This window comes from Chiroxiphia lanceolata, chromosome 1 (assembly GCF_009829145.1).
Source record: "Chiroxiphia lanceolata isolate bChiLan1 chromosome 1, bChiLan1.pri, whole genome shotgun sequence".
In the NCBI taxonomy this organism is placed as follows: Eukaryota; Metazoa; Chordata; class Aves; order Passeriformes; family Pipridae; genus Chiroxiphia; species Chiroxiphia lanceolata.
In genome coordinates, this window is record NC_045637.1 from 18,559,970 (window position 1) to 18,582,023 (window position 22,054).

The 22,054-nt window shown below is 39.7% G+C and overlaps 1 protein-coding gene across 1 annotated transcript; it reads right to left on the reverse strand.

Moving 5' to 3' along the window:
• Positions 1-688: 688 nt before the first annotated feature.
• Positions 689-14,491, reverse strand: TRHR (thyrotropin releasing hormone receptor). Its single transcript, XM_032674625.1, has 3 exons — positions 13,361-14,491; positions 6,328-6,714; positions 689-5,499 (listed from the first exon to the last, which is right to left on the reverse strand). The coding sequence occupies exons 1-3, from the start codon at positions 14,153-14,155 to the stop codon at positions 5,494-5,496; spliced, it is 1,188 nt and encodes a 395-aa protein (XP_032530516.1). The 5' UTR covers positions 14,156-14,491; the 3' UTR covers positions 689-5,493.
• Positions 14,492-22,054: the final 7,563 nt, after the last annotated feature.

Genomic DNA, 22,054 nt, shown 5'->3' on the forward strand with positions numbered 1-22,054 from the left:
TAGCTGGGATTCACAAAAATCAGCAAGATGGAGATGGAGCCCTCTGTCTTTATTTTACTAGGCATAGAACATTTACCCAAAAAATGAGAGACATGCATTAGGCTTTAGTCTAGCCTCTAGGGAACTCAGACTTTGTGTATATCCCAATTCCCAGGAAACTGAGTTTCCTATGCATTACATTGAGGAAAATCAGAGCAGACCACGTAATTCTACTCATTCTCTTGAGGCTGGGTCCAAGCACAAGTGGCTGACATCACCAGAAAAGCAAGGCAATACCCATCAAGTACAGGAATCAACTACACTGACAGTGGTCATCAAAGAAAAAAGTGGCTTTTGATCTCTGTCCCTACTCCAATGATCTGGTGTTTTGGCTTTTTTTTGGCTTAGCGGTTTGGGTTTTTTTGGTCTGTTTGGGTCTTTTTTGTTTTATTTTGTTTAATATTGTCCAACAAAATGCACAAATAATCCTTGTAGCAGGGCCAAGGATTCACCCATTTAAGCACTGTAACTACTACTATGCTACTGGCAAACTACACTTTCTTCAGGAAACAAAGCTTGCTTTTTTCAGGATGCTCATTCCCCTACAGATGACAAAGGATGCTGTTATAGTATCTGTCCATTGCCAAGGACAGCAAGACAAAAGGTATGTATTCAAGTGGTTGTTCAAAAAATTAGACTTACAGTATAATTATCTTGTTCAACATTTTATTAGGGTAGCAACAAAAATCCATCACAGATTAATCTCAGCAGTGGAATGCACCAAAGAATTACAAAACGCTTCTTTTGAACAAAAATTGTTCTACATTTATCAATAGTACATTTCTCTGCACAATTTCACAGTCATTTTAATAAACAAATATATAAACCACATGCAGTGTCAGAATGAAACCAGAATTATTCTGCCTAGGTGAAAAAGAAATTCCTTCTAAACCAGTTGCTCTTACATGGTTTGTGGGAATTCAGATTTCCAGGACTCAGCTCCCAAATTAAGGAATTCTGGAATTTAAATCACTTTGGTTGGGCCAATTCACTGCTATTTGAAGTATCACTTTATCTCAGTAGTAACAAAAGATTCAGGAGAAAACAAACTCTTACTGAAAAGAAGAAAACGTCAAATAAACAATTCTGTCTGACGAAGAGACTACAAAATACTGAAAGGTCATTTTTAAATTTCACTGCAGTTTGTACCAAATGAAACAACTGTACAAACACATAGTTAAGAAATGAATAAGCACATGCAGCATTGTTGAAAGAACAATTTAGCTTTACACATTCTTGAAATCATATATATTTTTTTCCATGGTGACAATGTTCAGATCTGGGTTTTTTTGGTTGGTTGTTTTGATATTTTTTAAATAGCTTTATAAAAAACAATGAAGAAAAATTTGTCTACTTCCAAAGGCTAAGTGACTAATCTGAGCCTTTACTGTGTAGCTGGGGAGTTACAGCAGCAGCTCCTGAAGTAGGATCATTCCTCTGGGACACTTTTTTAGATAGTTGTTTTTGAAGGGATGCTAATGAGACCTGAATCATTTGATTTATGCCATTTACTTCCACAGGAGTGTCATAAACACCTTCACAGTACATTGGAGCTGCTTCAATATCTTTGATATATCCTTAACCTTGACCTCGAAGAGGTCACATGATAATTCGAACCAAAGTGTGTTTTAAATACACCTGACCTTTCTCATCTGGACAATTTACCAACACAGAAGCTTCTGAAATCTCAGTATTTCACAAAGGAAGCAGCATAGCTCCAGAAGCCAGATGCTACAGCATTATCTCTTCTGTTACATTCTGGGTAAAGTTCCAAATAAAAGTGCAATAAGAATGCAATCTCTCGCATCAAAGACATTAAGTAAGGATATAGGCATGGATTTCAATACTGGTACCAATCAGACAATTTTTTCAAACTAAATGTGGCAGAGGAATTTACTATCCACAAAATAAGTATATAAATATACTTATAAATAGTAGATAAATGGTTATATTACTGCAGTCAGTAGTTGACATTGAGTCACTTTAACTTCTAGTAAAACAAGTTTGATATAATTATCAATAAATTTAAAACCACGCAAATTTTTAAATAGACACATGCCCACATGTCTAATTTACAACATCTAGATACAAGAAAAAAGGTTGATTGCTGTTATAAACAGAAGGGCAAACACAGAAATAGATCTAAAATCACATTAGCGTACCTGACAAAGTTTCATAGTGTTAGCTGTGGGAATCAGTATATAATTAGCATGGATTTCATAATTAACATCTATAAAGACACAGTCACAGCATGTTATGAGTTCAAATCACACCTTAACTAAAATCTGCAATTTTAAATATTGCATTTTTGCACACAATTTTGCAAGCATCATTATTTCTGTTTGCACAAATAAATACCAGAAAAATTCGATTTCATTTGTTATTCCAAGTGATGGTGCATACAAAACCATCTACATAGATTTTAGCCCTTGATGAAACCTCACTAAGAATATGGACTTAAATACCTCACTTGAACATCTGAAACAAGAAAAAACAATTATGGAAGAGAGGCCGAGAAAGCAGAATTGACTTCTGATATTGTCAGTCTATAAAAGCTGTAGCTCAGTCTGTGCTCTGAAAAGTGTTGAGATAAAAGTGTTTGTATTACTGTCATTACATGAATACTGAGCTCAGTCCTTATCCTGGCAGTTTCGCTCCTTTCTGGACAGTCAGGATTCTGTGTAATGCACGCTTTGCCTGATGTGAGTCCTGCCCATCTGCTCACCTTTTAAGAAAGGGAACTAGTTCTACTACCTCTTTAAAAAGTCTGGAAAGCAGAGCCTACTCTGAAAGGTGCCTGACTGAAAACAGCATGTGAAGAGCAAAAGGATTTTCCAACACCGGTGCCAGCTGTGGCCACTTCTACACCTTCTGCCTCCAGTTCAGATCCAGGGATTTTCTCTCATCAGCTCCAAGTGGTACTGGCTCACTGACACAAAGCCTTTGCTCAGTCAGATACAGGAACTTGCTTTGAATATGTCTCTTGGTTAAGCAGACATAAATTCCTGTGTAAGGTTCCCAGATAATTTAATTTCTCTCTGACAGGTGCTTTGGAGGAAATGTTACACAGGTGGTGGTACCTCTCCTTGACTTGCACTTGTGGTGGCAAACTGTAGCTTTAAGCACGTGTGAGCAGTAAAGTGTCATAGAACCCTGTCATTCCACATCAAGCTCTACGAAGCAAAAGTTTATTCAAAGTGTATGTCACAGCTATAGAATTCTGTTTATGAGACAACTGCTAGGTGCTAACTCAAGAATACATTGGTATCCTTCTCTCTGATTCTTGAACCCCAGCCAACTTTGCTCGCTTGGCTGCCATGTGCCTTACTCTGTCATTTTAGTTTTTCCTTATTATTTCAAAAGTAGTCTGGATGGCCCCCTTCCAGTCATGTGGGTGTTCAGGTGCCACAGTGCTGGAGCATCTGCACAGAGACAGACCCCACCGGATGTGCCTGGTGGTCTATGCTGCTGAGGCAGACAAGCTGGCAAGCCTCAGCCCCCATAAATAAGGAAGAGTCACAATGCAGAGGATTTAGGAAAGATTGCAACACAGCCTGCATGGGTTCTGCAGCTAGGTCTGCTCCAACCAAATCTCTGCCAGCTTCTAGAAGTTGGTCAGACCTATACTGCTGGTTAAAACCTCCTACTGTTGGTCCCTCCCTTGTCCTTGCCATCACTCTACCAAGCTAGAAAGTCCCTGTGGAGCTCTGCAAAGTTAAAACAGGAGTTAAAACAAGGGTGCAGACAGAGCAGGATACAGACTGTTCACAGAATCACAGAATCACAGAATGGTTGATGTTGGAAGGGACTACAGTGGATCATTTTGTCCAACCTCCCTGCTCAAGCAGGGTCATCCTAGATCACATAGCACAGGATTGCGTCTGGATGGTTCTGGAATATTTCCAGTGAGAGAGACTCCACAACGTCTCTGGGCAATCTATTCACTTTCTTCTTCCCATACAGAGAGTGTTGAATAGAATCTTTTGGATGCAGCAGACACAGGTTCACAATTCACAAGTTTAACATTTAAATCGGAGGCCTATCAGGGTATTTTTAGATCTCTAAGTTTGCAAATATGGCTGAATGTAAATGAAAGTGATGGGGAACTGGCAGGGTGTGCAAAGTAATACTGGACAGGAAAGCCTTACAATACTGGAGGGGCTCTTTCATCCCACTCTGGATAGGTTTTTTACTAGAACAGAAAGGTTTTTTTCAAGTTTCTAAATGTCGTGTACAAGAGCTGCGCAAAATGTTCATGAAAAACGAGGCACCTTTCTCAGTTTCTGTTTCTGCTGCACAGAAATGGGAAAATATAATTCTGGCAAGAACAAGAGCTGGTCTGGAGCAAAGCCAAAGCAGTACATGCTGTTTTGTCTGCAGCTCCAACAGAGAGACTGTGGCCTCAGGCTGCTTATCATGGTTCTGTGTGGGAAGAGCATGGAAACGACTATGCTGGCAAGTGAGAAGCCATGGTGACTTCTGTTCTGACAATACTTTATGTCCTAAAGTATTCTAATAGATAAACTTTGAGACAAAAAATTTAAAGTTGTCATTTTTCACTGCATTTTCCTCTTTTCCCTAGACATTACCTATATTGAAGCTATAACTGCCCTGCAGCGCTCTTAGGCAAAATTGCTATTGAACCAAGGTAAGAGGAACTGGTGAAAGCCTGTCCAATACTCTTTAATATGTGTCAAGTTCTGACAGAATTCAATAGTAGCTGAGACTTACATTTAAAGTGGTACATCTGTAAACTAGATTGCTGAAAAAAACCCAAGATATTTTAAAAGCTTCTTAATAACTTTTTGTTTATTCCCTGCTGCAAATTCATTCAATGATCTTCCTATTTCATGCTGCTCAAGGTGAAAATAAACTCAAGAAGAGAAAGATTTTTCACTCCTTGCAATCAGATAGCTGTTATTGAAGTGTGCTATGATGCCCACAATTGGATTTGCTCTGATATGGGATGAGGGAGTCACTGGCAGGTAATTACTGTTATCAGTGGTTCTGGCTGCTGTTGGGCAGGCCCTGCTGGTACTGCCCAGTGCAGCCACACAGAAGGGCAGCTCCTCTCCTTGACTCCCAGATTCACTGGGAGCATCAACCACTGCGCCACTCTGCATCCATGGATGTGTCCGAGGAAGTCTTGCTCTTCCTGAGAATGCAGACCACTCTTTGGCCAGTTAAAGAGACAAAGCATTTGGGTATTCCATGGAAGCCAACTCACCTTCCTGAAGTTATATTGTATTAAGTGCTTTGTTCAGTTAGTCTCAGCTGTATATTTTTTCATTCCCCAAGAGGCTGTTTTTTCTTGTAGGGCACAGGCAGATGTGTAGAGATATATAGTAACCCTGCAATTCTGTGAGCAGAAATGTCTTTACATTTCATACAGTTCATTAGGAACAAAGCATCCAAAGGTCTTATACGGCTGTGTACAACAGAAGGTGGTGTGTCTCAGGTCTGAAAATGAGGAGAGAAGAAGTAAACTGAAAAAAATATTTTCATTCTCATACCATCTGCAAAAACAAATAAAAACTAATCCTCTCTATAGATCATCTATATTTATAAGTCCTAAAGTATACAGGTCTACAAACAGCATTTAAGTAGTACTGTGTAAAAAAAGCATCATGAAATCAGTAACATGCATCATGATGTAGAAAAGAGCTGGATTAGAGAGAAGTGCTACACATGGGGATGTTGCTGCTGGCACGGAAGTGGGTGGCGCTTTCAGCACTCTCAGGACCAGAGTGCTGGTGTGCAGGAGAACCCTGTCTTCTCTTAGTACCAGCTGCATGGTGGCACTGGGCTAGTTAACTCCCAGCTGGAGCCAGGGGGTGAGACCCCAGAAAATGCCCCGTTTCCCTCCCTGCAGGCAACCAGAGCACGCCCAGAGGAATCACTGAGCTCAGACATCCACATCACCCTCCTACCAGAGGTATATGTGAGGCACCATGCCCGAGCACCACTTTCTGATTCTCCACTATTGCCCTCTGCTCCTCAGAAAATAAGGCTTAACTTGTGTGTTTGTCCTTATCCTTCCCCATGCTGCAGATCCTCCACTTCCTATCATGCTTGGCACACAGTCCTTTGAAAGCATTACTTTCCAGACCTGGGCAGTACTCCCTCCCTGCCATGCCCTGTTTGGTGCATCACCTGCTACCCTCAGCCTTTCCCAGCCCTCTGTGGTGCTGCCCCAGCTGAAAGCAATCCCAGCACACCCACACACCCAGCAACATGCTCCAGCTCAGGAGGACTCCACACAAAACACTGAAATGTATTAACTGTTACCTCAGATGACAAACATGTATCACCAAGGGACAATTTTGCAGAGGCCAGGTAGGTATTGGTAACAGTAATATCTTCCAGCTCAGTGCTGAAGTGATCCGAATCTTTGATGACGTTATAATTTAGGGCAACACTGTAACTGGCAGGCTTCTTCTCCTGTTTCTGCTGGTAGTTGCAGAGTTTCCTGAAGGCTGCTCTGAATTTCTGGGACATGAGATTGTAAATTACAGGATTGATGGCACTATTTAAATAAATACAGATTCTGCAAAATAGCAGGAACCAGTTTTCTTGGAAAGGCCTGGAGAGAAAGGAATTGACCACAACTAGTGTGCGGTAGGGCATCCATAGGAATGCAAATAGGATCACAACCACAGCCAGCATCTTGGTAACCTGGGGGAACACAGAGGTAGGCAGAAGAGGGCAGAGGGTTAGTACTCACCTTGAAATGAACATGTGCATTCCTACACCTCTAGAGCCAAAGCAAAACTATGGACAGGCCTTTCAGTGGGAATTTCTGATGAATATTTGATTCAGAAAGTTTTTCTAAAGTAAGAAGGACAAAAAACTGGGTTCCCAATTCTTCCTAGTTTTTGTTAAATTACTCTTTCCAGGTGATATCAGAGCCAGATAATTGCTGTAGACCTTAGATTTTTCAACTTCTCACACATATGTATAGAAGTCAATTTGTTGGTTTTGTTATAGGTATTATGATAAAGAATGTGATGAAGAGCAAAGTTACTCTACAAATTGACATATCTATCTATTTGTCTTCAAATGTACATATTTAAAGGCTACAATTTTATCTTATAATTCTACTCCCTTCACCCTCACTTTTGATTTCATTACAGCTGTGTTCAGTAGAAGTAAAAAAAGAGACAGAAATACTATCTCCTTTTCTTGTCACTTGATACATTTAATCATGACTTATAGACTGTTTTTTCTAATTTTCTATTGCACATTGTAATAGAAAAAAATGCAAATGTGAATGTCCTAGGTAGCTCAAAGGATGATCTTTCCTTACCTACAAATCACTTCTAAAAGAGCAATTCCTGTGAAAATTGCAGTAAGCAGTGAGGTGACTCAGTATTGACTTGCTCTGGCTCAAGAAGTCTCAGGACTCCTCACCTCACCCCGGCTCAGCTTCAGCCTGTGCCTCCAAACTGAGCAAATCTATTCAATGGAGAATAATCATTCATCATGGAAAATAATTCACATCTAAAGGAAGAAAGTAACTATTTGTGGAGCTCGGATGAATAATTGGACTGAACCCAACTAACAGATGTGTTGCAGCAGGTAGGTCATTCAGTAGATAATAGTCTACACAAGCATCAGAGTATTTTACTACCAGAAGCTCTGCAGGGCACTTTGTTACAATTTACATTTCTCCTGAGCATGTCTTTAAGGAAAAATTGCTGCTTTCTTGTCCACACCAAAAATCTTTATTGATATGGATGAGGCTACACAGAACTAGACTAGAGGAAATTTTGGTCCACTTTGTTTAGGTAAACTGCCATATCTTTTTTCAAATCACTTCATATGAAATAGAACTAAATGTCATTTGGGAGGGGGCTAATTGTTTGACATCGTGGAGTTCTAAGAGGACAAACTTTTAAAGAACATACTTTTTATTACCCATAAGTGTATACACCAAAGCTCTCTGAAAGCAGCAGTATTAGCATCCTCATTCATTGCTCAGATGAAGGCAAGGATACACTGATTGCTCTTTTCTTGTGGATGTGCGCTGCATATCCTACACGCAGAGTACAAATTATTCCTAGTTAGGGAGATTGAAAACATGATTAAAAGGCTTTGAGCAAATTTAGCTTAGTGCAAATTTCAAGTATATTTTGAATGGCAACGAAGTGTTTGAGACTGAATATGGTGCTGGTTGCATACATTCTTCAAACCCTATCTTTTTATTTCTGAGAATGTTCTAAAAATATTTAAAATGTATTTTACTAAATAGATTCCCAATATTTTAATTCTGAACTAGTATTTCCTTTTCTTTCCTGCTCCAAAACCTTGTCATTCTAAGGAAGTGTTTTTATTAGACATTTTCATTACTGGTACTCAGAGTTTGGTAGTTGTTTCCTTCTGCTTTGAACACTAATCTTTCTTACATTGATAGGTAAAAGTGATAATCACTCTGGTGTTTTAAAGGCATGTACTAATATCTTTCTTGTGCTTGGTGGTGTTCCTTGCAATGCACAGAGATTGTATATCCCAGTCCATGGTTTTGTAATAAAAAGGAAGTTATGCAACGAAGAGAAGGATTAAATAAAAAGAAGGATTAAGGTCTTGATAGACTAACACCACAAGTGAAACCAAATTATAAGACTGAGGATTTCATGTAAGCCTTACAAAACTTACCTTGCATTGCAAGCTGAAATCTGTGCTTACTCTGCTGTGACAGAACAGAGAGATTTCTCAGGGGAGCAGTCATTGCAGACTGCACCACTGTCTAAGACAGGACTTTCTCTAGAGAGTAATCTGCCTGTTATAACTGACCATGATGGCCAGGATGACCTTAGATGATTTGATTGGACTAAGCAACTAACTTTGTAAGACACGCATAATGTTAAGTGAGCTGGATCCCACCTTAAGTATAAACAACATGTTTGCTATCTAAGGCTGTATTTATTTTTCACAGTCTCCTTGATACCTGAGGAAACTAGGAATTCTTTTGGGGACAGTATGAAATCTACCTGCAAATATGTAATTCAGTGTTCATATTATGACCACACAAGAAAAACATTTGGGATCTGTGGGCTGAGCTATGTGGGATAAAGTGGAAGTGTGGGAGAGCTCAACACAGCCAGCACCAAGATCCGATCTGGAGGACCAGGCAGATGAGGAGCATGTGCAAAAGGGAAAAGGAAGCACACAGCTCATATTGTGATTCCTTGAGCACATCAGCCAGAGAATGTATGGACTCTTAGCTGCTATAAAAAGAGGTCCCTTCCTTGTCTTCCCACCGGCTTCCCATGTCCTCTTGCTCTCTTTTAAAAGATAATGAGCTGCTTGCCAAGGTAGTTCAAGAACAGATACTCTTAGAAAAAAAAGGATTTAATTTTCCTCACATTTTCAAAGTTTTCTTGTGTGTCAGTAAAATCCTTTTTATACCCTTCAGTTTTATGTTCTCTCTCTCTTGTCTTCCTTGTGACAATACCTGGGTCTTCAGGACACTTTCTTGATTCTGAGCAGAACAAAATTATTCAGATTTTCAGAAGAAAAAACACGAAAATTTTAGAAATGCTGAGAGATCCTAGTACTTGTGCTGCTAGAAGAAAAGAAGCACTGTTAGCAAATTTAAGCACCCCCCCTAAAAACATAGCTTTTGTCCCTCGTACTCTATGCTGTAAAAAACCATTTAATATTGGTTGCTGTTACTTGTTAGAGAACCTTTTTATTGCAAAATTTGCTCTGAATAACACATTTTCTATTAATGAACTGACACCTTGCTTTCCCTCTTGACTCCTATTCAGTGCTGGAATTATGTCTGTTTACATCAGAGACTGAAAATATCCTTTCTAATGAAATTGAACATGGTCCATCCATTCACCTTCAGGAATAGAACCTCACTCCCCACTTTTCATGTATATATATATATGTGTGTGTGTGTATATAATATTTTATACATATGCCGAGCTTCCCACTTCTCCTTGCCTCAGCTTAGGTAGCTGCCCTCCACAGTTGTAAGGAAATGGTTATTTTATTCTATGTTTTCTTCTTCCTTGAGCATAGAGCTATTCTAGGTGCCATATCAGGGTTGTTCCTCCGTTGACCTGCTCTTTACATTGGTGCTTTGTGTGAGGAAGCATCCTAGGTATTGAATTCAGGATGTTTTCCAAATTGGAGTTTGCATTTTTAGTCCATCAGCTCCTAATTCTGGACTAACTCTCATACTAGCAACAAAAGTAAGGTATTGTCATTTTTGGAGAAAACAAATGAAATTGCACAACAATATGACTCACAACAGAAAGTACTGACTGTCTAATCCTTGGAAGCAGATATAGAAACACAAATATGCTATATGCTATATATATGTATATATATGCTATATGCTATATATGTTAGCTATATGCTAACACAATAAAAAGTTAAAAGGTTAAAAAGAAAAAGGTCTAAAAAACAACTGGACAATAGAGTCTATCTCTGTCATGAGTTGGAAAGAGCTCCAGATAGTGCTCTTCAACTAAAACACTGTATGACAAGGAGAAAATGCTTTCCTACCCTGGTCAAAAAGTTTTGACCTTTTTTAACAATGGACCACTTTCCAAACATAGATGATACAGTGGAAAGTGCCATGAAAATTAAAGAAAATTATATGACTTGGCAGTTGGGTCATGCTTAATCCAGATTAGTCAAGCAATCCAGGTAAGACTAAGGGGGGAAATGACTTTACATACTGCCATGTTGGATTAATCATCATGAAAAATGGTTATGAAACTCCTTAATTAAACCTTCATGAGGATTGAAGAAACCTATCTAACTTACTGTTTAATTCTGTTGTATTATATGTGTAAGTTCATAGTAGGTTAATTATAATTATAATTATAACAATACTACTAATAATAATAAGTAGTAGTAGTAGTAATTATAAGCATTCAATGGAACTGCACTGAATTTCCATGTCCAAGTTTTACAGTAGGAGGTTGGAGGGGTGGCCTCTCTGATAAGAAGACGGAGACTGCCCCGAGCTGGACACAAACAGTTCCATCCAGCTCCAACAGATCCATCAGGATGCAGCTGAGCCCATCAGCAAAGCTGGTGGTGCCTCTGCAAAAACATGTTTAAGGAATGGCAAAAATGCTAGAAAGAGAGAAAGAGGGAATAAGAGAACAAAGGAATGAGAAACAGCAGGGGAACACCAAAGTCAGAGGAGGAGGTGCCCTTTGACAAGGCTGGTACTACCCGAAGGGACTGTAGCCAGTGGAGGAACCACACTGAAACAGTAAAAGAGTGAGAAGGTAAGAGTGACAAGAGACCAACCTCTGCAACCTGACTGTAATACTCCCTGGTCCCACACTGCTGGTTGCTTCAGGGAAGGGACTGAGTGTAACTTGTGACTAACAGTGGGCAATAAATTGGCAATATTCATTTTCCCCAAGTCAACTCTACATTGCCTATGACAATAACTGATAGTTTGTATGCCTGTAGAAATGTTCTTGGATAAATATGAGAACTGCCACAGAAGTAGAAAGTGTACACCACATTTTCAGTCACATTTTCTCCAGATCATATGCTGGGCATTGTATACAACTCAATCCCTGTAACGCAAGGATAGTTCTGAAAAGACAGATAGTTTCACATGACAGCAGGACTCACTGCGAAGCCAAACTATACTGTCAGCTACACCTGCCTTTGCCAGCGCAGCAGGAAATTTTTACTTGTGTGTCTTACTAACTCTTGAGGTGTTAATTTTTTTTCAATGTGGACTTGTGTTTTCTCATTTTACACCACTAGCTGTCTTTTTCATCCTGCTATTATATAAAAAAATATTACTAATAATGCCACACTATCCTTGCTTTGCTTCCCATGTTGTACTGAATGTAAATGCAGGCTTTACTCATAATGAGGCTACTTTAAGCAATCAGGTTACTTAGGCTTTTAGAAAAAGTCTTGCTGTCTTTACAAGACATAAAAGATATCACATTATAATCTTCACCTTTTGGTTTCATAATAAAGCAGCATCCATATTCGGCAGTGTTCAACGTAAAAGATTTGTCTGTTTTTCAAGTGATGCTAAGCACATGTAATCAAGCATGTGTACTCAAGTGATGTTGAGAACTTCAAGATCAGATTATCTTCTTCTACTAATTAATTAAAGAAAAACAACATTAAACAGTTCTTATCTGACTATTAACTATAATTGGCAACATAATTAAATATAACCTAGCCCACAAGTTTCTGCTGTGCATTTCAAAATAAGGCTCTAGTGCTCTGCAAGTGCTCAGTGCTCTAGCAGGAGCTCAGTTAACTTTTGAGGTCCCTGCTATCTCTATAATAAGAAAATGTGGACCCTCTCATTAAACAGTAGCAATCTACATAAAATAAGAAGAATTTATAATTCAATCCATCACCCAAGGGGGGCATTCAGGTTGTCTGAGCAGGTGCACAGCTCAGTTTTGCTTCCTGAGGGAGCTGTACAGTGTAGGGAAGCAGAAGCTTGGGGAAGCAACCCACTGGGGTACTATATAGGGGCAAGAGCCAAGCCACTCAGCACAGAGCACTGCTTGCCAACACTCACATCAGGCTGCCTGCTTCCAAGAACCAGCTGTGAAGGATGCACCCTGTGTTTCTCAGCATTGCAGCAGCTGTGCTTCTTGCTGCATGCTGTGCGAGTATGAGGCAGTGTGATTTACTGCAAATAGCATCAATCTACTAACTATATTCTACTGGTATTATGACACAGTTCAGCATACATATTTAACAATATAAAAAGAAACTAGTCAAACCTATACACCAGTTTTGAGCCATCAATACATAAAAAGAGAGACAGAGTAACAAAGATATTTAGCATTTACAAAGCACTTTTATATACAGATTTCCTTAAATAGACTTTTTGCAGGAGAGTTAGAGACAGGAAAAGTGGCAACATGATTGTGTTTTGCTGAGTGACATGCTACCTTAGCTGGGACCAAACCTCAAGTCTCCCAAACTCCCAGGCTAGATCCTACTCTTCAGATCCCAAAAATTACTCAAAAGTCACTCTATATTTGGCAAGATTACTAACAGGCTGTTAATAAAGAAACTATACTTAAAAATATTTCATTCATAATTGATGTTTCCTAAATGCTTTTTAATATGGGAAATAAAATACTATTTCTTTTTTGGTCCTTGCTGTAGGTAATAATGAACAGGCAAGAAAAAAATACATATTTATATGTATGTGTATACATATCACAGAGTTTCAACTTGACTAGTTAGCAAAAAGGGAGAATACATTTTACCTCTTTCCATAGCTTCAGAATAGTGAACTCTAAAACAAGTATGCTTTACATTTCAGAAAGACATTTCAAACTGCTGTTCCTACCTGCCTTCGAGAGGCAACAGTGCTATTGAAACTTCTGTTAGTCATCTTGGAATTCACAGGCTTGCTTTGGTGAGCCACATCATTCCTCCATGTCTTAGAGTTTTCTTTTGGGTCCGAAGGCATGGGGTTCAGGAACAGTATTCTAGCAATCAGGCCATAGAGCACAGTTGCCAATACCATTGGCACAACATAAAATATACCAAAGTCCATCATGTAGATAGGAGAGTAATAGCTCCTGGACACCTTGTAGCCACAGGACACAACAGTAGTCTCTTTGTAGGCTACTGTATTAATGTCCAGCAAGAAAAACCAGAGCATACAGTATATGGAGGTGAAAGCCCAGACAAAAATAATGATCTTTTTGGCTCTTGAAAAAGTGCACAGGAATTGGGCTTTGATTGGGTGGCAGATGGCTATGTATCTCTCAATGGTGAAGGCAGCAATGGAAAAAGAAGAAGCATTGATGCCTAGATACTGGAAATAAGTGATGCAGAGACACCCCACGTAGCCATACACCCAGGATCTATACAGGCTTTCTGTGATGTTGGGTAGTCCTGCAGCCACAAGCACCATGAGATCTGCCACAGCCAGACTCACCAGGTAGCAGTTAGTGGGAGTTCTCATGTGCTTGGTTCTGAGGACCACCAAAACCACCATGATGTTGCCCACAATGCCCAGTCCACAGATGAGGAGGACCAAGAGGATGGTAACCACTTGGTATTCAACTGTAATGATCTCCTGGCTTGATAGTGGCAGCACAGTTTGGTTCTGCTTGTCCCCTGTGCCATTCTCCATCTTCACCAGCCCACTGCTGCTTCTGCCCAGCACTCGATCTCAGCACCTGTTCTCCATGGTCATGCAAAAGGGTGAGTGGAGCAGAGTGTGGGTGATCTGCAGCTCCAAAGCACATTCTCCATGTAGTCACAGTCCCATTCCTGTATCATCCTCCACTCTCCCGAAAGCACCGACTTTCAGTCTTTGTAAATTCAACTACCAGGCAGGTTAATCCCTCTAAGACTCCAGCTCATTTGCACAGGTTAAAAGGATGTCTTCTCATAGCCGATTTGAGGCATTCATGAAATCGAGCGTGTGGAGGTGGGAGTTTCCTCCCTGCAGCGGCAGGGAAAGCAGAGCCCTCCTGCACCGCCAGCTGCTGAGCACCGCACGGGGTTGAGCTGATCCAGCCCGGGCAGACCAGCATCACCGCTTGCCAGGAGGAGTCATAAAGCGCCGAGGGTGGAGACAGCAGCAGGACGTGAAAAGAGAGGGATTTGTAAAGGTTTTCTGCTTCACACCGCTTTCCCCTCTGTTCTCAGATGGCTATCTCACATATTGATCATATTGATCCACACTGGCAGACAAAGGAGAGATGACAGGCAATAAAATTACACCAGTTTCTAAAATTCTGACTTCCCCGTGTCCCTGTCTTTGTGAAAGTAATGGTAATTTACATTTGCCTCCTACTTTGCAGGGGTCTGTAAGAGTCACTTCAGGGCTTAGAAAGAAACACATCCCAGTTTTTGAAAATTACAGGGAAAAAAATGTGGTTTATAGACAGTTCTCTTCAGAACCTCTATTGCTATTGCTGTCATCACTCCCAAGCCCTTTCCGCTCTTTTCTGAATTGTAGCAAAGCAACAATAAAACTATCACAGCACAAATTGCTTCTTAATGGATCAGTCACACACATGTGCGTGTGCACACACACACATGCTCCCCACCATCTCCTTAAGGAAGAGTCTCCCCTGGTTGAATAAACTCCTCCATGATAAGTCAGGTTGTGAAAAACCACACAAGAATCAAAGACTGGTGGAAATAACTGCTTTGAGCCATGCAAATGAAGCTTTACCGATGCAGTAACCCAGCTGCACCTGGAGATGAATGCAGGTCTTTACTGTCTCATTTGCTGGCAACCTAAATGCCTCAGTGAATGAAACAATAGCAAACTTTCTGTGAAAGTGCCCTTGTCAACTCCCCACCGTAGCCCCTCAACTCGTAGTTTCTTCTTATGGTATTGCATTAAAAGGTTAAAGAGTAAATTTGCCTTAAAATCCACCTTTTTTTTCCAGTTAGGGCAAGTGCTTTTGCTCTTTGCTCGGGAAGGGTTCAACAAAATACAGTGTTGCACAACTGAGGAAGGACAACTTGGATTTCAGAACGGTTTTTAGCGTTAAGAGAGAAGGATTAGCAGAGGCAGCTGATGCAAAATTAGGATTTTTAAATAGACTGAAACGACAGGTGGTGACAAAAAGACAGTATCACCCGAAACAGAGAAGGAAAACAGACTCAAACAATTCCAGAGGTTTGAAGCCACTCGGTAAAGTTTTCTAGTCTTTTTTTTTCCATTTGCCTTTTCACATTACAGTCATAATCATATGCTTATCTGTAGACCCAAGAGTATTTAGCGAAGTAAAGCAAATATCGTTATTCCTGTTTAACAGATGAAGAAACATGGGTGAAAATAATCAGATTTTTTGGCCTTGCAGTGGCCTAAGGGAAAACACAGGATGCTGCTTGCTTGACCAACAGTATATCAGCAGAAATGTGACATGGGTCTCATCTTGATTCTCCTCTATATGATCTTCAGAACCTGTTATTTTGCACACAGCTGAAAGAGAAAGAAGATCAGCACTGCTGTAATGCCTGGATGTCATAAAAAGGATTCCTCCCAGCCCCTTCAAGCTGCACAACATTTTATCCTTCAAACTGGACAGATTACCCCTTAGCAATCCATGCTTTTAAAGCTGTGTGACTACAGTGGGAATAGCTACAGATGTTCAACCCCATAGAATAAAATACACCACAAGGTAGCCCAGTAGTGAAAGATCACAGAGTTAGTGTCAGCATTCAGGGACCCTGCAGGGATCAAACCCATCAGGACACTGAACCAAAGTTCAAAACAAGAAACTGAGTTAAATGGCACCCTGAATAAACCCCTTAATCCTCAGGGACCTCAGCTGAATTGGAAAGTTCTGACACCTCCTTAGACTGATTTCCCTTTCAGGGGTGACTGACACCTTTTTGCCACACTGTCTTATCACGAATGCTTGTTCCTCATGCTTCTGCATATTCTGCTAACTTTTGTAGTCAATATGGATAACCTAAGTTGAGGCTAAAAACTAACACATCTGGGAGTATGTAAGCATTTGCAGTGCACGAAGACATGGCTGAGGGCATGGAATGCAGAGAAGCTGTGGAATATTTAACAGGCCATGTGACTGAAGTGAATATCAGAGGTCTGGAAGATGTGCAAGAACATAGTATCTGATGCTTGCCTCATTCCTCTGCACCTGCTACTGGTCTGTGTCAGAGATGGGATAGACCATCTTGTCTCAGTCACTTTTTATGTCTTTTTATCAAGTGTTGCACTCTGGTAGTGAAAAAAGTATAGAGTTGTCACTGTATGGCTATAGGGGAGTAAATCTATAGGAGGCATTCAGAGGACTGTGACAGTATTAACATCCTATATGAAATATTTCCCTTTTCTTTCCATGCAGTACTTCCCCAACCTTTAATGTTTCTGTAAAACCTGCAGTAATTGCAGAAGGAATTTCAAGACTGGATAGATGTGTTCTGTGTAATAAAAACATCTGGTGCTGTGTACTTCACTGAAACATTTTATGATGCAAGTTGCCTGATACATTCAAATTATATAAAGTGATCATCAGTCAGAGGTCAGATACTGAATCTTGGAATCAACTTTTTCTCCCCATTAACGCTGTGTTAATGCAACAGTCAAAATATACCAGCTAGTTTCAAAAGCAGTTCAGCATGAATACATGCTGAATACATGCTGAATACATGCAAGCCCAGCAGCTCTGCCAGGGAAATTTTGACAGCAGATGGACTGTAGATCACTGTGAAGCTTTTACTGCGTATCTGTTACCCCATTTTATACCCATACCTGTTGGTCCAGGCATCAGTTGACATTGCATGTACTAATGAGGACAGATGCAGTCAGCAAGTCAACAACAATAACTAGAAAAACAAGACCTGGAAATGTGCTGGCTTTTGCTAGTGCATTTTTATTGGTACAGCTCCTTTGGTAGGAGGGAGAGGGGAAGGCATCATGTTGACACTACCTGTGCTGTGTACCATTTAGCCAACAATATTTGTGCCCAATTTTTTTTCCCATTTGTCTCAATTAAAATGTATCTCTGCTCACTTGAGCAGACATACTCACAACAAACACATAACAAACTGTCTCATAACCCTAAGCACAAACTGAGATGGAACATTGAATCACTGTAAACAGTTTACCCGACAGTTACAAATTATTCTTAATTCTGTTTCTCTAACTCAGATCGCTTCCCCAGCTGGCATTTTCTGTTTCAAAAAACGACTCTGCAATTTCATACTCTGTTACCTGCCTGTACTCAGGGTTCATGAAAAATCACAGTGAAGTTGGATTCTTTACTCTGCGTCCACCTCCGATGAATTGCTGAGCACTTAGTGCTGTACAAATGTTTCCACGGCTGCAGTTTGTAGAGAACAAAAGCCACCATCAGTAATTGTTTCAGTATCATCCAAAGGCTGGCTTTTAGAGATTGTATGGAGCTACTGGCATGATCAGCTCCAAATGTGTTTTGGATTTACACTGGATGGTTAAATAACGTAGCAACTGTGGTGAACTAGAATTTATCCTCCTACATCTGCTGCACCACATGGCTGTGTTTCTGTGCTGATGCAGTGAGCCAGTGGATAAGTGTTTGGTTTGTGGGAGAAATCAGGACCTGGAAAAGCCTTTCACGAGTAAAGATTGTGAGGAGACCAGACACCTTTTCTGCAAGATAAATCTCATTACCCAAGACAGTGATCTTTCTTTTTAAATATTTTTTTGTTGCCTGTCACTGGAGAACACTGAAGTGCTGCTAAAATCATGAGTGGATTTTCCAAAAATGCATAAGTGGTTTAGGACTTATTATGAGTTGGAGACTTGCACTCTTACGTATACTCAACAAATTCTATTGATTTAGGGGCTTTTAATCTCCACGAGAGTGCAAATCCTGTTCCAAAGGTGAGTTTTACTGTGTTATATTTATTTTCTTTCAATCTTCATCTTGGACTAGTGTTGGCTCAAGACAAATAATAAGGAATTGTAACTTAATTGTTCTGAAAAAACAAGAAAATTACAAAAAATGGATTTAAGCAATCAGTTGGCTCACATGGGAAATTTGGTTCATCTCTTGCCTGTCAGCAAGGTCACTGAACCAAACCACTGATTTGTTGAGACAGAACTGGGATCATGTAGCAAAGGTGGCTGGAAGGACTTTGAGGTCTATACTTTTCTTCTACCAACTCAGGTGGAGATAAACTGTACAAGAGCCTGATGAAGGAGCAGGAACTTTGCCGGAATAAATATAGAAAGATCACTCAAAAAACATTTAGAGAGGAAAACTGCTTTTATGATTTTATTATTTGGTGAATTATTTGCATTCACTTGGATTTGCCTCTTAAAGCATGATCAGCTAAGTCAAAATCACCATGGAAAAGTGATCTGAAGAAAGAAGGGGTGTAGTTCAATAGGGACAAACACAAAGTGGTACACTTTGGTGGGGGCAAGCAGGTACACAAAACTGATGGGGAATAACTGGAAGAGGAACAATTCTATAGAAACAGCTCATCTGATCCCAAACCATGCATCCATCAGAATGAAGGGCTGACAAAAAGCTGGTGTGAAATCAAACTTTCATCTGGAGTGTATCAGCAGGAGCATCTCCAACATGATGTATGAGCTCATCCCTGTGTCCAGTTTTGGGTGGCACCTTTTGAGATGTGGATACAACTCAGAAGAGAGAGAGGAAAGATCTATCTAGGACAAGAGGGCATGGCCTTAAGCTGCACCAGGGGAGGTTTAGGTTAGACATTAGGAAGAAATTCTTTACAGAGAGGGTAATCAGCCACTGGAATGGGCTGCCCAGGGAAGTGGTGGATTCTCCGTCCCTGGAGGTTTTTAAGATGAGGCTGGACGTGGCACTCAGTGCCATGGTCTAGCAACTGTGGTGGTAGTGGATCAAGGGTTGGACCTCATGATCTCAGAGGTCCTTTCCAACCCATCTGATTCTATGATTCTATGATTCTATGATTCTATGATTCTATGATTCTATGATTCTATGATCTATGACAGCAAGACCCATAGGAAAACAATGAACAAATGTATGTCATCTACCCTTCCCAAGAAAAGGCTGCAAAATAAAAATGACTTATCTGCTTTCCACATCCATGATGGAAATAATAATCTGAAACAGCAACAGGGAAGACCTGCATTGGAAAAATCATTGTAAAGACTGAGGAATTTACCAGTAAAGAGGATTTGGAATAGACTATGGGGGGAAGCTAGAGGTTTCTGTATTAGGAATGAGCAAAAAACTACTTGTAATAGACATGGTTGATTCTTTCTGGGAACAGTAGGATGGGCTGAGTGCCCTCTGATTCTGTCATTGTAACCCCTGTACGTGCCTGTGTTCATTTGTCTTGTGCCTTCCTAAGAAGAAAAGTGGGACACAGGAACTCATATTTTAATGGGTTTTGGAAGACCCTCAGGTGAACGTTGGGAAAGACTAAACTACCCCCTGGACTCCAATAAATGGGGAAAAGGTCCATGGTATCTGATGAATAGTCCAGTCATAACATTTGTGCCTTGTTGTTCAGAGCAAGGAGAAATGCCTAAACTCTGCCAACCTTGGCAAATTATTGCTGCAGAAGCTGGGCATTTTTCTGGTTTATATGATGTCTTTTCATCCTTTAAACACATCTATTAATGCTATTTGATAATGCATAATTTCAAAGAAGAAAATATATACTCTCAAAGTCTGCTTTATTTCATATATGTACTTTAAATTAAAATTGCTGACCCTATTTTAAAAAACACCATGGAAAGTCTTCTGTGATTATGGGCAAAATGTAGACTATAATCCCAAAATCTTAATAAAAATAAAATTATTTTGAAATTATGCTGGAATCTCATTCTATAAGGTTTAGATTCTATGAGCAAACATGTATGTTATAGGCATTAAAATCAACTGCCTATATAAGAGATCCAATATTTGAAACAACCAGAAAACATAACTGCCTGAAAGATCAAAGTAGAGATCTTCTCTTTGGTGATTATGAGTTTTAGATCTCACAGATCCCATAGTTTTACTTCAAGGACACAATTTCCTAGTTTTTGTGTTAAACCAATTTTATACCATTTGTCTTGTGTCTCTAAAGAACCTCAAGTCAGGAGAATAAATACTAATTCTACCATGACTCTGCATAGAGCTGTGTCATTAAGACTATAGTTGCCTGTATATTATTCTAGATGGTAAAGTAATGAATGATCAGACAGAATTTGAGGACATTAATTTAAATTCATAGTAGAAAGACTTGTCATAATGCAGCACAATATCAGCTTTTTATGTTCAAAAGAAATGCAACACAAGGATACTAAACCAGTCATTAAGATAATATATTTTTGATAATGTTTAATGCAAGTTCTTTCTAGCTGTGAAAATTACTCATCTCACCTGAGTACCTTGATTACCAACAGGCAGTTTGGCACATCCATAATGAGGTGCTCAGTGGGTTCAACATGCTAACCCAGCAGTTGGGAAGGAGATTGAGTCATTTGGTCTTGGAAAGCAATTGACAGCTAAGCACTTTTTTCCTTGATGAATATATAGCTCAATAAAATCTTAGAAAAAGGTAATAGAAAAAGTGTCTGAGAGAGCAACTCTCAGCTTGTGTAGCATCAGGCTGGGTTCAGGTGAAGGACAGTCCATCAGCTGCCCAAGTACGGAGTGAGAACTTCGGACTTGTTTGAGGCTTATGGGTCCAGATCCCAAATTAATGTAAAGCTTGGTAACTTCTTACTAACCAGCAGTGTAAAACTGAATTATACCAAAAGGCAGGTAAATGTGGTGTTTGACTAACCAGGTGTGCTCAGCTATTTCCTGTTATCACTGTAGCCACAGCATAAGACATTCATGTGGAAGATGGGAGTTTGTGACCCCAGTGGTATCTTTACCAAAGCATGGTGAAAAACCTTAGGAAAAGACTTCTGTCAGTCTGAGATGGTTGGTTGTGGGTGGCTGGTTGTTCAAATACAACACTGAAATCTGTTAGTACAAGCATATGAAAACAATATCTCGTTCTACATCCTTGCCTTCATGTTATATGCTCTACAATGCAAAGGCAGTGGAAAACTGGTTTATACCATGACTTCTCACACCACTCCCATCATTAGATGGTAGCATTTCTGGAAGGGGACAGAGCTACTGGTATAAATGAGTAAAGGGATCTCAAAATAGGTTTTGTGTAGAAACAAATGCAGCCAGGATGACCGAAACAACTTTCAAATATTTTCAATTCTAGTAAAGTACTTTTGTTGGGAAATAAAAATAGCAGTTGCATTTTGTCATTTCAAAATGTTCAAGTATTTTTAATAATTCAAAAAAGAATCATGTTCCATGGTTGAAAATATAAACCTATTTGTTTGTATCTTCTGAGCTTCATAAAAGTTTTGAAAATAACTTTTTTGATTTCACTTCAGTTAATCTCTCTGAGCATGCTTGCTCTTTAATGCAAACAGTGAATCACAAAATCACTTACTCATTTATATTTAAAAGTAGAACAAACAGTAGATTTGGAAATGCAGTAGAGTCAAAGAGTGGTTGTTTTTTGAATTAGGATGAGTCCTTAGCAAAAGAAGCAG